The sequence below is a fragment of the Lactuca sativa genome, chromosome 3 (assembly GCF_002870075.4).
Source record: "Lactuca sativa cultivar Salinas chromosome 3, Lsat_Salinas_v11, whole genome shotgun sequence".
Lineage (NCBI taxonomy): Eukaryota > Viridiplantae > Streptophyta > Magnoliopsida > Asterales > Asteraceae > Lactuca > Lactuca sativa.
The window spans coordinates 69907421-69922393 of record NC_056625.2 but is presented as its reverse complement, the minus strand read 5'-3'; the positions used below and the strand labels follow the sequence as shown (position 1 = coordinate 69922393).

Genomic DNA, 14973 nt, shown 5'->3' with positions numbered 1-14973 from the left:
TAACGATCTTTATATCCACGTGTTTTTTTTTTAGTCTACTACAACTTTCATTAAAAATTCTCCGTTAAAATGCAATATATTTACTTACGATTTTATAAAAAATTAAAATAAATAAATAAATAAACATTCGTACGTGCATTCATAAAAAACATATGGATATAAAGATTGTAAGTAAAATTTATTATTTTTTAACGAAAGTAATTTAAACGAAAGTTATAGTAGACTAAAATACGAACACATGGATATAAAGATCGTTAAAATCATAGATTGTACGAAGAAGTTATGACGTTCAGAACACACGACCTAAGCAACTCAGTAGTCGAGATCGCGATAGACATAAGCATCAAAAGCCTCAAAAACCCCATAAATGATTGTCCAATGTAAGATGTCGTGAGAAAAACCTAAATAAATCATTTATAAGTACTAAATTAGTACAAAAAACAAAAATGATTTATTTTGCAACAAAAAAATATATTAAGGACTAAATGTGTACAAAAATATTAAGGACCAGATGTGTATAAAGTGATAAATATATTACAAGTCATGTTTACCGGCTAAACCGGTCATAAGGACTAAATATGTACAGTTTAACAAGTTAAAGAGTAATATAGATACAAAAAAAACTCAATCACCAAATTTATAAAAATTATATATATATATATATATATATATATATATATATATATATATATATATATATATATATATATATATATATATATATATATATATATATATATATATATATATATATATATATATATATATATATATATATATATATATATATATATATATACTTTTAAATCATTATCCTTTAATTAGTGACTTAAGCCCGTTAGTATCTCGAGCTATAGGTTGTAAAATAAAAAGAAAAAAAAAATGTTACTTTTAAATCGCGGCAACGTGGAAGACTGGAAAGGAATTTTAGGATTTGACAAGAATGGTCCCTTCGATTTAATGTTGTCATTATTTCCCCAAAACCCGTTTTCATAACTTTAATGGTCCCTTCAATTTAATGTTGTCATTATTTTCCCAATGGCCTAGCGGTATAGAGTGACCATCTCATATAAGAGGTCAGAGGTTGAAGTCTCGGTGGAGACATAGGTGGTTATTTAGGAGTAGATTATTTAGTTTGTCGTTTCAAAAAAAAAAAGTTATATGTATTCCTTTTAATTATTTTAAATAAACTAATAATTATTTAGAGAGATTTAATACATTTTAATTATTAGTTAAATCCTATAAATAATTTAAACCTCATTAAATCCTTAAAATACCAATTAATTTACCCCTTTTTACTAAATTTAAACATTAATTAAACTCTTAAATATAATCTTGTCACATTCAAACAATTTAATTGTTCAAAATAATTATATGTTATATTTTATTTCTTTTTAAATGGCAAAACTCCTAGTTTCAAATTGTAGGAATTAACATGGATATAGAGTTTAATGGTTATATAATTTTTTGATGAGAAAAAAATAATGAGAATGTTGTATTAAGGTTTGTAGAATTCGAAATTTTTTGATAGAGCTGTTAGGAAGGTAAAATAATGATTTCCCACTCATTACCCCCTAGTATTAAACTTTTGTAACATGAAAGACAATTGATGCATCATGATGGTTACTCTTATCCCCCAATTAGATACTATTTGGTGGCTTGCAACACTAGCATAATCAACATCAACACAACGTCTACGTTTCAAGCAATAAAAGTATAATTCATTTATATCACGTTGCTTTTGTTATTTTACATGTGTATGACAAAAGCAAATGCAGATAAAACAAATAATCTAATCTCTAAGTAGCGACTGAAAATATTCAGTCAATAAAAGATTCAAATATTAATAACAAAATTTGGTGAAACTTTAAATGAAGAATAACTAATGACAAGAGATTTCATTGATTTCTCCTAGTCAATTAGTCGTTGACCTTATACTGTCACGGTCCTTATTCCTCGGCACCACCTTAATGTTGGTTGTTTTGGGTGCTTAACAAGGCGTCCCAGGAGAGCACACGAGTAAGCCAGCATCAGCTGTTAGTTCCGCAACTGGTGTTGTGTCAGGTGTGATCATTTCTGGGGTTATTGGTATATCACCACCTGATTGTTTGAAGGTAGCTCCATTCTCTAAAACGTCATTTTCTGATTTCCAACTCCATTTACTCCACTCGTCCTCAGTGGCTTCAGCCCTTCGCGTAACCTTCACAATACAAGTTTTAGTTACACCAAATAAAAAAGAACATTAATTAAATTGTTTATAATAATATAAAGTTCACTGGAATTAATAACCGAATAAGAGACTTTGCATGGATGGTTTTGCATACCTCTTTATAATTAGCGCCATCGGGAGCCACATATTTGTTACCTTGACTAAGAATGGTTGGTTCATTACTACCACCGATAGCATACTCTCCCCATTTCTCAAAGTCATTGTTAACGACCTGTGTAAGTCCCCATCGACACCTTGGCATTCTTTGAATACAACCTTCTACAAACTTGTTGTATGCGAGTGTAACTTTCATAGCTTTATCTTCACTATGTGTAGCATCTGCTCCTAGCAACATGACCTGATCACGTATGAAGAAAATTAGATAATTAATTAATATAGATACGTATGTAAATGTTCAACATGCATGCATGATAATATTCAAATGTTAGTTTCTTACTTTGTCGTGCTTGCTGAATTTGCAGTTGGATATGGTGACCATTGTCGAACCCATTGTGACATCGATAAGCCCATCTGGGCCATCATGAAACCAACAGTGATCGATCCATACATTCGTAGAACCAAAAACCATAATACCATCACCATCGTGTTTTGATCTTGGCATTGCTTTTCCTTCATTACTCTTAATGTCACCACCGGGGGTTTCTTGAATATCGTGGATGTGGATCCCATGAATAATGACATTCTTCACTTTGAATACAGAGAGACCTCCACCATTACAGATCTCGACGGCTGCACCCCTACCATCAATTGTCTTATCATTATTTATTACGAGCTCTTGTTTTAGATTGATAACCATATCTTTTGCAAAGGTGATCCATAAAGGTCTGTCTCGGGTAACACCCCAACGGAGGGTTCCTTCCTTTGGCTCCGTAAAATCGTCGTCTGAAGGATCAGTCACCTCATAGATGTCGCCACCTTTGCCACCGGTGGTTCCCTTTCCGAAACCAAGAGCGCAATCGGCTAATGCTTGACGATTGTCTGCCCAATCGGCTTTGCACCTCCAGCACTTGTCTATTTGGTTTACTGCAACGCAGGCTTTTAGGTTCCTCCTTTTTGGAGCAGCACTACATACAAAAGGTTTACATATATAGATAAGAGTTAATTACTACCACTACATATATATACGTGTATATATAAATTAAAGAAAAAATATAAACGCACCCAAACTCTGCTGCAAACAGCTCGGGATGATGAGGATCGCCATGTTGGTTTATGCTTTCATCTACGTCTCTCCGACCAGCTGATAAAATACCCGGCGCCATAAAAAGAACGACGTGGATGAATAACAGAATTAAATTATGAGTCCCCATCGACTTCTTTCCTTAGAAGTGCGTTAATATTATACCAATCTTAAGTGAATCACTATGTTAATTATTCCACAACAATTAACAGAAAGTGACTCTTTGTTAGGCTTGTCCTTGTGGATCTTCGATTGGTTGTTTATATAAGAAATTGTCGATGTAGTAATATGCGGTTTACCAAAGAGTACTTGGTCACGATCGTTACTACTAACAATGAACACCAAGAAATTATACCATGACCGGAAAATAAGGACGACACCACATTTATTAATTTTGCTCGGTCTAAAAGTTTTCATTAAAATGTGGGATACAGAGTGATTGTCGGATGTTCTTAGATATAAGCAAATAAGCAGTATATATGTCATAACTATGATTATAGAGTTAGAATTTCAAGATTTTTCTTATAATTATTCTTTTAAAAAGGGAAAAAAAAAATTAGAAAGTTTTTAACCATAATGCATATAAAATTGTATGCCAAAGATATTATACGATGTATAAACATTCTTCGGTAGGCCTGGCAATCGTGTCGTGTTCGGGTTGGCGTGTCGTGGGTTGGCGGGTCAAAATATGTCAACCCAAACACGACCCATTTAAATATACAAGTCACGGGTTGGCGGGTCACGGGTTGACGAGTTTGGAACATAAACCCATATATGACCCACCAACCCGTTTATTTATACGTGATCACAGATTGGCGGGTTCGTGGGTCAGATTTGGGTTCGTGGGTCAGATTCCATAAATAAAATTGACAATTAAACATAAATAAATTTTTGATGGTTGATGCAAATATATCCAAATTTTAGACAGTTAACTACTTAAGTCTTAAAGATCCAAATGAAAATAAAAAACATTCGTAGAAACATGTTCAAATAAAAAGTTAATACAAACATAGATAATACTTATTAAATATTAATAATTGATACATAAATACACTTAAAAATAAAAAATATATATCTTTTTAATTAAAAATATAAACGGGTTGGCGGGTCAACCCGTTTATTTTTTGAGAAACCCATATATGACCCGTTTAATAAACGGGTTGGTAGGTTGGCGGGTTGAAAAACTCAACTCAAACCCATTTATTTCGTGTCGTGTCGTGGGTCGTGTCGAGAATTGTCAGCCCTATTCTTAACAACATATAAAAACTCAAATATTGGTACTCCATTAACTATCACTATGCATCCTCCACAAAAAGCAACTTACTTTGACTGATTGTTAAAAGAGCATATCTACTATTTCAAAACCTTATAACCAAATCATAATTACTTTTGGACAGCCACGATTTTATTAATATAAACTAACACCATCTTCAATGCATTTAACTTACATAACTTCAATAGATTGACATATGTACATTCTACTTATTATATAACTTTTTTTTAACGTCACTTATTATACAACTTTACCCATTAAACTCTACATTCCATTAAACTCTATACAATTTAATGGATTGTCACATCATTTACCATTTTTTTATTGTTATTTACAAAAAATTAATTAGCATGAAAATAAAAATTAAAAACTACAATAAAAATTAACATTAATTAAAAATTTAAAATTATATATATATATATATATATATATATATATATATATATATATATATATATGTGTGTGTTTGTAAGAGAGAGAGAGAGAGAGAGAGAGAGAGAGAAAGAGAATATAGAGTTCAATGGGGATTGAACTCACCATTTTATTGAATCATAGTCATTTTCCCACAATTGAGATTTTGAGTTTAATGAGATTAAACTCCCCATTAAACCCTCCATTAAACTCTCATTGGAGATGGTCTAATGATTCATGTAGCTTGGGGTAACTATGTTGGGTTCCAAACCTTTTTTTTATTTTATTTTTTAAAATTTAGATGGTCCATGTTGTTTGAATTTGTTTTGGTTTTGTCCATGCCAAATGTCTAGTGTATGACTATTATATTTTTTTTCTTTACCCTTTCTAATAAATGAAGGTTTTTTATCACGCTCTCATTTAATTTGTCAAATGTTATTTTATGGTTATTTATTTTTTTCCACATATCTTTTTATAAGTTCTCTATTTTATTAAATTCCACATAATATTTTAATATAATAATTGCAATAAATATAGTAATAAATGGATATCAATTTCATGAATGAATTTACCTTTTAATTTTAAAATTCCCAAAATTAAAACTCATTAGTTTCTTTTATTTATTTAAATTATTTGTTTAAATTTAAAAGATAAAAAATATTTTCATTATAATAATTCATTATTTTTCTTATTTTCTTATAAATTCAAAGTTTTCGAATATTTTGACCTTTATATTTAATTTTTTTAATTTAACTCATATAATATATGGGTCTTATAACTAATTTAATAATAAACTAATAGAAATGGTACAAAAATTATGTTTTCTTATAAATTCAAAGTTTTCAAATGTTTTTTTGCCACTTATTTTCTCGGCTGGAATCTCGGATTTTCCATTTTTTGACTTACTTTTGGTCTAAAAGTTTCGTTTTTGGTCGAAGACTTTCATTTGTGGTCAAATACCCTCGTTTTTGGTCAACTACCTTTGTATTTGATAAAATACCCTCGTTTTTAAGTCAAAATTTTCTTGTTTTTGGTATTAAAATTCTGTTTTCGGTCTAGAAACTTTTGTTTTCAATCAAGGTTTTTTTTTGTCAAAAGATTGACTTTCACCTTTGACTTTACAAATTTGACTTTTGACTTTAAAATCTGATCTTTAACTTTCAAGTTTTCACGTTTGACCTTCAAATTTGACTTTCAAGTTTGACTTTTTAAGTTTTACTTTCAAGTTTGACTTTCGAGGTTTCAAGTCAAAGGGCAGTTTTCTTGGTTTCACAATCAGTTCTAATTTTGGTAAATTACTCTTTTTGGTGAATAATGAGTTCTTCAATCACCAAGGTTAATGAAACTTCCTGTTCTCAAGCTTGTAGTGATACAAATAAACTTCATCGTGATCAAATTGATATATGACGTAGAGACAACGAGGACCTTAGGTATGAAGGATACACTCTCAGGAAGGGCCAAAAACCTTTAAAAAATCAATTAGAAACCAAAACCAAAGACTTTAGAAAACTTCAAGAAGAATACAACACAAAATGTGAACATTATCATTATGCTCAAGTAAAAATTGTTGAATTAACTACCGAACTTGATGCATTAAAAGCTAAATATAAAGATGATGAATTTAACTTTAAGAAATTTGATGTGTCAAGTGAGGTAGTTGTGTCCATGATAGGAAATCAAAATACAAATAAAAATTAAAAAAATTAAAAAATAAAAATTACAAAAATATGTTTTCTTTCGTAAGTATTTTTGGGAAGTGCTATGAAGCTTAGTGTAAAGGGCAATCTGAAATTCGTATAATTTTCACAAGGAATTGAAGGATTGAAATTGTACAAATTGTCAGTTAGGTAGTATATTTCAAAGAACTATCGTATTTAAGGAATTAAAAGTCTAAAATTGTACAGATGTCATGGCACCAGGGCGATGAACCTCGCAAGGGACAATTATCGCTGAACGTCTCTCCAAGGGCCAAGTTAACTTGTTTAACTTGAAAAACTACATTGAGGTCTATGATCTAGGATATGCAGGGGCTAACATCAAAATAACCATGAGTAGTTCTTTGATACTCAACAAATCGCAGTGTGTTCCTCCGTGTTCACACAAATACTGCGAGTAGTCTCTTTCTGAGCCAATATTGGGTCCTTGAACAACTGTGGTGAGAAGGGTCTTTATGATTTCGTGATCCACAAGGACTTTTTAGTCATGATTACTTTTCAAGGAGCAACGGTGATCGTTAAAGAATACTCATTCAAAGAAACAAGAAGTGAAGAATATTTTTCAACATTCATTCTTTTAACCCCAGAAGCAAGGTCAATCTGTACTTGAAGTTATGTGACAGATTATGTTGAAACATCCTCGATCAATTTGTTGCTATCTATGAACTTCTTAAGTGATCCAGAAGAATCGGTCTCTCTATTATTATCTCTGCAGTATTTCAAAGCTGAAAGTGTTGATTTTCAAGAATATTTACAAGAAGCCTCTACACCCAATTTGCGTTCAAATTCAAATTCTTAGAAGGAAGTCCAACTACTAAAGATGAAGTTATTCATGTAGAAACTCATATGTTCATCTTGAAATTTATGGTTTATATTTTACTTTTCATAAGCTATTTGGTGTTGTTTGGACCAAAATCACATGTGATTTTGGTTAGGCTTTATCTTGTTTTGTTTGGGTTTTGGGCTTGGGCTTTGTTATTAGGTCTAGGTATAAATAGTGTTATTTAGGCTTTGTAAATGGTGTTGGACGTTCAAGGGGGTTTCCATATGCAGAGAACACGTTTTGGAGAAAACCAGAGAGAAAACAGTGTGTAATCGGAATCTTATATACCGGACGATTAATCAATAAATCGTGTGCATTGAAGATTAATTATCTTGTTCGTATTTATATTTATCTTGGATTATACACTTTGATTGGGATTCTGCACCATCAAAGTGAATCTGATTGATTCGTAGGAGAATTCGGGACTTACAGGTGATTCATTAGAGGATTCCACACTACTGGGGCTAGCATTCAAAGAGTTTCTAAATTACATTGTTATTTTTGAAAATAACAGTAAAGTATGTTTTAAAAAACCCTTTTGATTTTCAATTTTAGCTAGGTTATTTAGTTGTTTCAAAGTATGTTGCTATTATGAGAAAATTCATAGAAATGTTTCTAGGGTTGCATTGTATGTGCCTACAATTAGTTTTGTGAAATTTCACAAGTACATAGAAGTAATCTAGAAAACCCATCAAATATCTCATAGTATCGTTTGTCAGTTTTACTATTATGTTAACATTGTCAATTGTTCAGAGTGAACGCCAAAAGAGGGAGCGTTGTGGGCGTGGTGTACATAAACACCATCCTCGGGTGTGCATCAATGACGTCGAAGAGGTGGGAAGTAGACGGAAGCACAGTGGTTGATGCCTTCTCCTCTCTTTATCCCTCTCTCTTCCCCTCTCTTCTTATGTGCGTTAAAACCACTCTGGTAGTGGTAAAGGAGCATGATTGATGTGGCAGTAAGGTGGAAGGTGGCCATCTTGGAGCCATATTAGAAAACTCCGTCTTTCAGTAGCCTCCACACCTAGTAGTCGTAGTTTCATAATGTAACATATAGGCATAGTCTGTATTAGTCTCCTAGTTCACCTATCAACTTCCACTATAAATACTCTTCTAGGTGTTCATTTGTAAAAATGTATTGTAATCCATTCTCATCATTGTTTATTTATAAATACAACATTTCTTCTCTCGTATATTGTGTTAATATTCTAAATGTTTTACTATAAGTTTAAAACACCCATCAATGGTCTCGAAATGGTCTCGCTAAGCACCGTAAATGGTTAAGATAAATTAAAAAACAAAATGAATGAAAGCTTTGATGTTGGTTAACCCGTAGGGTTTTACACACAAAAGGGAAGGACGTGAGGATTGTTGATTGCCATGGAAGTTAAGGGGATGTTGATAGCGATACTTAGAGAGAAGCACAAAACTCAAAGGGAAGCTAGGGTTTAGGAAACAAGCTTTGATACTATATTGGATAATAATTTTCTATTAATAGCTTTTATTGGTGATCAATTACAAAATACATAGAAAAACATGTTAAACATAATAGGCCCGGAGTAGGCCCGAAGTGGGCCTAGCATATACATACATCATAACTTATCTCTATACACTAAGAGATTATATGTATTGGTAATGTTAATTTTATCTTACAACATGTGTAAAATCTATAGATAGGATAAGAGTAATTTATAAAACAATTATATTACCCTTATTGTTTTATTTTTAATTTAATTATAATTTATTTTGTATTTAAATTAAAAGTTAATTAATTAATTAATTCCAATCCCACCCTACTCGAACCTAAAATCCTAACCTAATACCATTCTTCATCTTTTTCACTAATCAGCAGCTCATAGAAACATCAACAACAACACCACTGTCTTTCCACCACCGTCAACCACCACTTCATTTTCTCTCAAAGACACTGTCTACAACCCTCCTTCTTATCATTGTGTTTCAAGTCGACTTTGAGAAACACTATTGGGCAGACCACATCCATCTCTCTCTCTCTCTCTTTCTCTCTCTCTCTCTCTATCCAATATCAATACTCCATCTCTGATTGAGGGTTCTTTAAAGTTTCATGCATTGTTTTATCTTAGATCTAAGATCTGATGTGAGCTGTTTTGAACCTTCAATGTCTTAGAAACACCTTCATATCTCCAACTCATCGCCGACTAGGGTTTCGAATGCTACATGGGATTTCAAACCGCCTCCTAGGGTTTCAAATCGAGCTCCATCGTTTGTTGGTGTTGATTATAGGGTTGGTTTGGTTTGGTTCTAGTATAAATTTTATGATATCATTTGGGTGATGATTGTTGGTGATTCATGAGGTGTTAGAAGTGATAGGTGGAGGTTTATGGGTTTAGAATGAGGATATGGAAGAGAGAGGGAAAGAGAGAGAGAGAGAGAGAGAGAGAGAGAGAAGTATGTGTGTGAGAGAGAGGGAGCAAGAGAGAGAGAGAGAGAGAAAGAGAGAGAGAGTGTGTGTGTGTGTGTGTGTGTGTGAGAGAGAGAGAGAGAGAGAGAAGCGGTGGTTTCTGGCAGTAGTCGATGGTGGATGGTTGTGTTTTCGGGAAGTTCTTAAAAGAGAAATACTTTAGAGAACGTATTGTAGGGGTACTTTTCTATTTCAATACAATAATAAAAAAAACAAATAAAACCCCAAAATAAATCTGAAAATTAAATGAAAGAGCATGTCTTTTGAAACCTACACGACGGACGATAATGTAATTGTTATTGTGTGAATATCAAAAGATAAATCTTTATAAATAGTCCATATGGTTTTCCAAAATATAAAGTTTGGTCCTTAATTTTTTTCAGTCTAAGGAAGGTCCATACAGTTTCAATTTATATCGTTGTTAGTATTACTTTTATCCCATTTTTAATTTATTTTACATTTCTTTTATTAAAATGATTTAAAAAATAATAAATAAATAAATATCACCCCACTTCACCACGACTGCTCCACCCACTTGGCTGTTGTTTGTTTTTTGTTTTAAACTTCTTCAAACCACTTTTTGAAACCAATTTCATACAATACATCCAATTCAAATTCCAATTTCAAACAATTAAGCAATACATCTAATTTCACATATTCCTACCATTTTAGACATCCAATACCAATTTCATAGAAAAATATACATCTAAATACAAAATCACACAAACCATGTTTAATTTCATTTTCATGTCAATACACCATAATGAGCATAAACACAAATCAACTATACAATAGGTTGCATAAAATATGATAAAACATACATAATCACTCAAAAATCAACAATTTAGCCTCTTGGTCTACACTCAAAATCACTAACCAAAAAAATTTATAAAACATAGAAATCAATGATACAATCAGGTTTGAATGATAAAACTAATATCAAAACACAAGAAGAATAGAAATTAGGGAAAGAAATTCGACCTTAGATTGCTCAATTTCTTTGAAATGTTGTTGTGGTCGGAATTGCCCTCAATAAACTCAATGGCCGCTAGTAATGAGGGTGGGTCGCCGTTAAACAAGGCCCGTCGCCGGTAAAGTGGCTCCCGGTGGTCGGAATCGTAATAGGGTGCAGATGGTGAAGGTAGTCGGAGTTCTTTGAGAGATACAACGATAGAAGGAAAGAAGGGTCGACTGGGGGGTTATCTGACGCAACTCAATAGCGGCGCGCGTTTTTTTGGAATTCACGACCGCCGGATTGAATACAAATCGAACGGACAGGGATTGTTTCATGCGGATCACCACTGTGTCATCAATAGTGGCGACGCCAAGTAATAGCGATGACATGTAACGCGTCAATTACATGTCGCCGCTATTGTTTTGCGTCGCCGCTAAAGGTGTCGCCGCTATTGCTAACATTTCTTGTAGTGTAGCTGGCCCCTTAGTAACCAGAAACCTAACAAGAAACCGATCGCCACAATTGTTGGAAACCGTAACCATTCACCCTTTCTTCTCTCTTCTTCAAGACCGTCTTCTCCGGCCACTTCAAACCACTGCAGCCAACCCCTCCACTATCTCTATCCTTAGTTCCCCATACCCAACGTGAAACAGCTAGAGCCATTACCACATCCATTTTGCCTTAGATTTCTTGTGTTAATATCTCCCATTTGGATTTTCAAGTCTGTTATTATCTTGTGTTTTCTCAACAACGGACTTGGAAGAGACAATAGTGGTTGCATTCAATGGTTCCTCATATTTGATCTTGATTAATTTTAAGCTTTGATTTGATTTTGGAACCCGGATTTTGAAATCGTTTCTAAACTCAGCATGTTTCAGAACCCTGTATCATAGAAATTAATGGTTTTGGAATCAGAATTTTTATCAGGTTTTTATTTTCAACTTTGATTTTGATTTGGAATCAGGATTCTAATCTGGTATTGACTTTGACTTTCATCATATGGTTTTAATTTTGATCAGGTTTGATTTTGGTTTTGTTTTGATGATGACGGCTGTTTCCAATGGCAGTGGAGGTACAAGAAAATTGGACTAAACTTGATATCTGAAAAAACAAATGGACCATTTATGAAGATTTGTGGTAAGGAAAAAGAGCATATATAAAGAGAGGTACACGATCTTCTAAGATAGGTCGCATGGATTGCCAAGGTGTCATATATACAAACATAAACTAAAAGTAAAAATAAATTACAAATTATACAAAAGCATGATGTCTTTGTATTGACTATTCAGAGGTTCCTTAACTGTACATCTTTTCCGGATTCTACGAAGTAATTATAAGCGTCAATTAGGAAATTGTCATGTTATACGAGTACTTTAATTCCACTCTTCCTTAGGGTATCATTCCTTCATGTCACCTTCAGAAATTCAATATATATTTTGCCTTTTTTGTTTTAGAGTCCTCAACAAGGCTGCCCAGGTAGGCATTTAAGTTTACCAGCATCACGAGTGAGTGTCTCAACGGGTATCGTGGAAGGTGGAATCAGGCCTGCACTCTGTTCAGCGGTTGGTTGTATATCACCACCTGATTGTACGAAGTAAGCTCCATTTAAGAAAATGTCATTTTCCGATTTCCACTTCCAGTTCTTCCATTCATCCTCAGCAGCGTTATTCCTCGCTGTCACCTTTAAAACATCAATTCTTTTGTTAGAACGATACAAAAACACAATTATATATCATTGAATTTTGTTTATACATGGGTAATTAATTAATGGGTGCTTTTAATTTGCATATATACCTGTTTTAATCTCTTCTCATCAGCAGCCATAAATCGGTTGCCTTGACTCAAGATAGTAGGGTTACTGCTACCACCAATGGCATACATTTTCCATTTGTTATAGTCATTGTTAACTACCTGGAAAAAACCATGACGACACCTAGGCATTCTTTGGGTACATCCTTCATTAAACCTGTTGAATGCGACTGTGACTAACATATCTTTATCTTCCGTATGTGAATCATCTGCCCCTAGCAACATCACCTGTTGATGCATATTTTCCAAACTTGAGATTACAAAAAAGAATTAAACGCTCATTGAGCTTGATGAGATATTCAAATGCTTCTTACTTTGTCGTGATGGTTGAAGTCGCAGTTGGAAATGGTTACGGCTGTACTTTTCATGGTGACATCAAGGAGCCCATCTTCGCCATGATCGAGTGTCACATGGTCGATCCATACCTTCGTAGAACCAAAAACGGAAATAGCATCTCCATCGCTTTTTGATCTTGACCCAGCTTTGGTCTCACAAGTCCTAATCTTTCCACCATCGACTACTTTTATATGGTGGATGTGGATCCCATGAATAATGACATTGTTCACTTTGTATACACCGAGACCTCCACCATTAGCAATCTCGACAGAAGCACCCCTACCATCAATTGTCTTGTCGCTATTAATCATGAGCTCATGTTTCAACGTGATCACCATATCTTTGTCGAATGTAATCCATAAAGGTCTATCTCGAGTAACACCAAAACGTAGCGTTCCTTCCTTTGGATTCTCACAATCGTCATCTGAAGGATCAGTCACCACGTAGATGTCGCCACCCTTGCCACCGGTGGTTCCTTTTGCATAACCAAGAACACAATCGGCTAATGCTTGACGGTTTTCTGCCCAATCGGATTTGCCCCTCCAGCATTTGTCTATGTCGTTTTTTGCTTCGCATGTGGTATGTAGGTCCCTCCTTTCTGAACTACAAGAGTTTTATACAATAAATTAATGTAAATATATATAATTAATGCAAAGAATTGAAGAAACATATGTACTCACCCCTTGTCATCAGTGGCAAACTCTGCTGCAAAAGAGTCGGGATCATGAGGATTAATAAATGCATCCATTGCAGCATCCTTGTCGTCTAGTTCATTGCCTGGTTCAGGTGATGAGAAGAGACCAGCAAAAATAACTGGAGCCATGAAAACCAGGATATGAGTGAAAAGCAAAACGAACTTATGTTTCCCCATTTATGATTCTCTTTTCCACACAACTTTTTTCCTCAAAAGTTCCTAAAACACTATATTATTATGAATCTCAAGTTAATCGGTATAGCTATATTTATTAATTATTCCAAAACAATTGCATCTATCATTATATATGTTGTTTTAGATCGTCAATTCCTCGTTTAAATAAGAAAATTTTGCTTATATATATTTAGTAATAAGTGGTTTACCAAGAAATTAATTAAATATCTCGTGATCACAATCTTTGCTACAAAAATGGACACAAAGTGAAAATGCCGTGACCACAAAACAAGGACAAGACCACATTCATTAGTTTTGCTCCATCCAAAACATCACTAAAATGAGAGATACAGAGTGTTTGTTCGACGACCTTCTATATTTTGTTGAAGTGTGCAGCAGACCTTATATATAATTAATAAGCAATAAGTCATTGCTTTGTTTTGGACATAATAATATAAGAACAGAGCTTCAAGATTTTCTAATCATCATACATGAATTTATATGTCAAAAGTCATTTAATAATATTAAACTCTTCTGATCATTAGACAAGAGAAATATTATGGAAGAACATAAGTTCTAGACTATGGGTTGTAAACTCTATCGAGCAACATTATGTATATCTATGTTCGAGAAAATTAAGGTGGAAGACTAAAGCGTGATTATAGAGATTGGATTAGTATGCTCTATGACTGTCTTTTTATTACGATTTCTCACATCAGAAAATATATTTCACATATTCAATTTTAAGTTCTAAAAGGCTCCGGTCTTAAAACTCTTTTTACTTTCTATGATATTTTGTCTGCTAGACAAACATACTAACATTTGGATAAACATATTATGGAAGCATTATAGTAATAGGACTAGTTTGTTATGTATTTGTATAAAATAGTTTAAGGGCATTCGTATCCATCCATATGCTCTCATTAATAATCA

At 33.2% G+C, this 14973-nt stretch overlaps 2 protein-coding genes across 2 annotated transcripts; both read right to left on the bottom strand.

Annotated features, from left to right (window-relative positions):
* Positions 1–1793: 1793 nt before the first annotated feature.
* On the bottom strand, positions 1794–3624 carry LOC111891359 (pectate lyase 4). Its single transcript, XM_023887409.3, has 4 exons — positions 3392–3624; positions 2667–3294; positions 2325–2567; positions 1794–2200 (listed from the first exon to the last, which is right to left on the bottom strand). Exons 1-4 carry the CDS (start codon positions 3538–3540, stop codon positions 1991–1993), a joined length of 1230 nt encoding a protein of 409 aa, XP_023743177.1. The 5' UTR covers positions 3541–3624; the 3' UTR covers positions 1794–1990.
* Positions 3625–11201: 7577 nt separating this feature from the next.
* LOC111891352 (pectate lyase 2) lies at positions 11202–14941 on the bottom strand. Its single transcript, XM_023887403.3, has 4 exons — positions 13853–14941; positions 13151–13775; positions 12822–13064; positions 11202–12708 (listed from the first exon to the last, which is right to left on the bottom strand). The coding sequence occupies exons 1-4, from the start codon at positions 14041–14043 to the stop codon at positions 12487–12489; spliced, it is 1281 nt and encodes a 426-aa protein (XP_023743171.1). The 5' UTR covers positions 14044–14941; the 3' UTR covers positions 11202–12486.
* Positions 14942–14973: the final 32 nt, after the last annotated feature.

Coding starts and splice junctions, on each gene's coding strand:
- LOC111891359 (XM_023887409.3), bottom strand. CDS start 3,540: ATGGGGACTCATAATTTAATTCTGTTATTCATCCACGTCGTTCTTTTT. Junction 3,295..3,391: donor CTGTTTGCAGCAGAGTTTGG/GTGCGTTTATAT, acceptor TTTTGTATGTAG/TGCTGCTCCAAAAAGGAGGA. Junction 2,201..2,324: donor ATGGCGCTAATTATAAAGAG/GTATGCAAAACC, acceptor TGTATTGTGAAG/GTTACGCGAAGGGCTGAAGC.
- LOC111891352 (XM_023887403.3), bottom strand. CDS start 14,043: ATGGGGAAACATAAGTTCGTTTTGCTTTTCACTCATATCCTGGTTTTC. Junction 13,065..13,150: donor ACTTCAACCATCACGACAAA/GTAAGAAGCATT, acceptor ATGCATCAACAG/GTGATGTTGCTAGGGGCAGA. Junction 12,709..12,821: donor ATGAGAAGAGATTAAAACAG/GTATATATGCAA, acceptor GATGTTTTAAAG/GTGACAGCGAGGAATAACGC.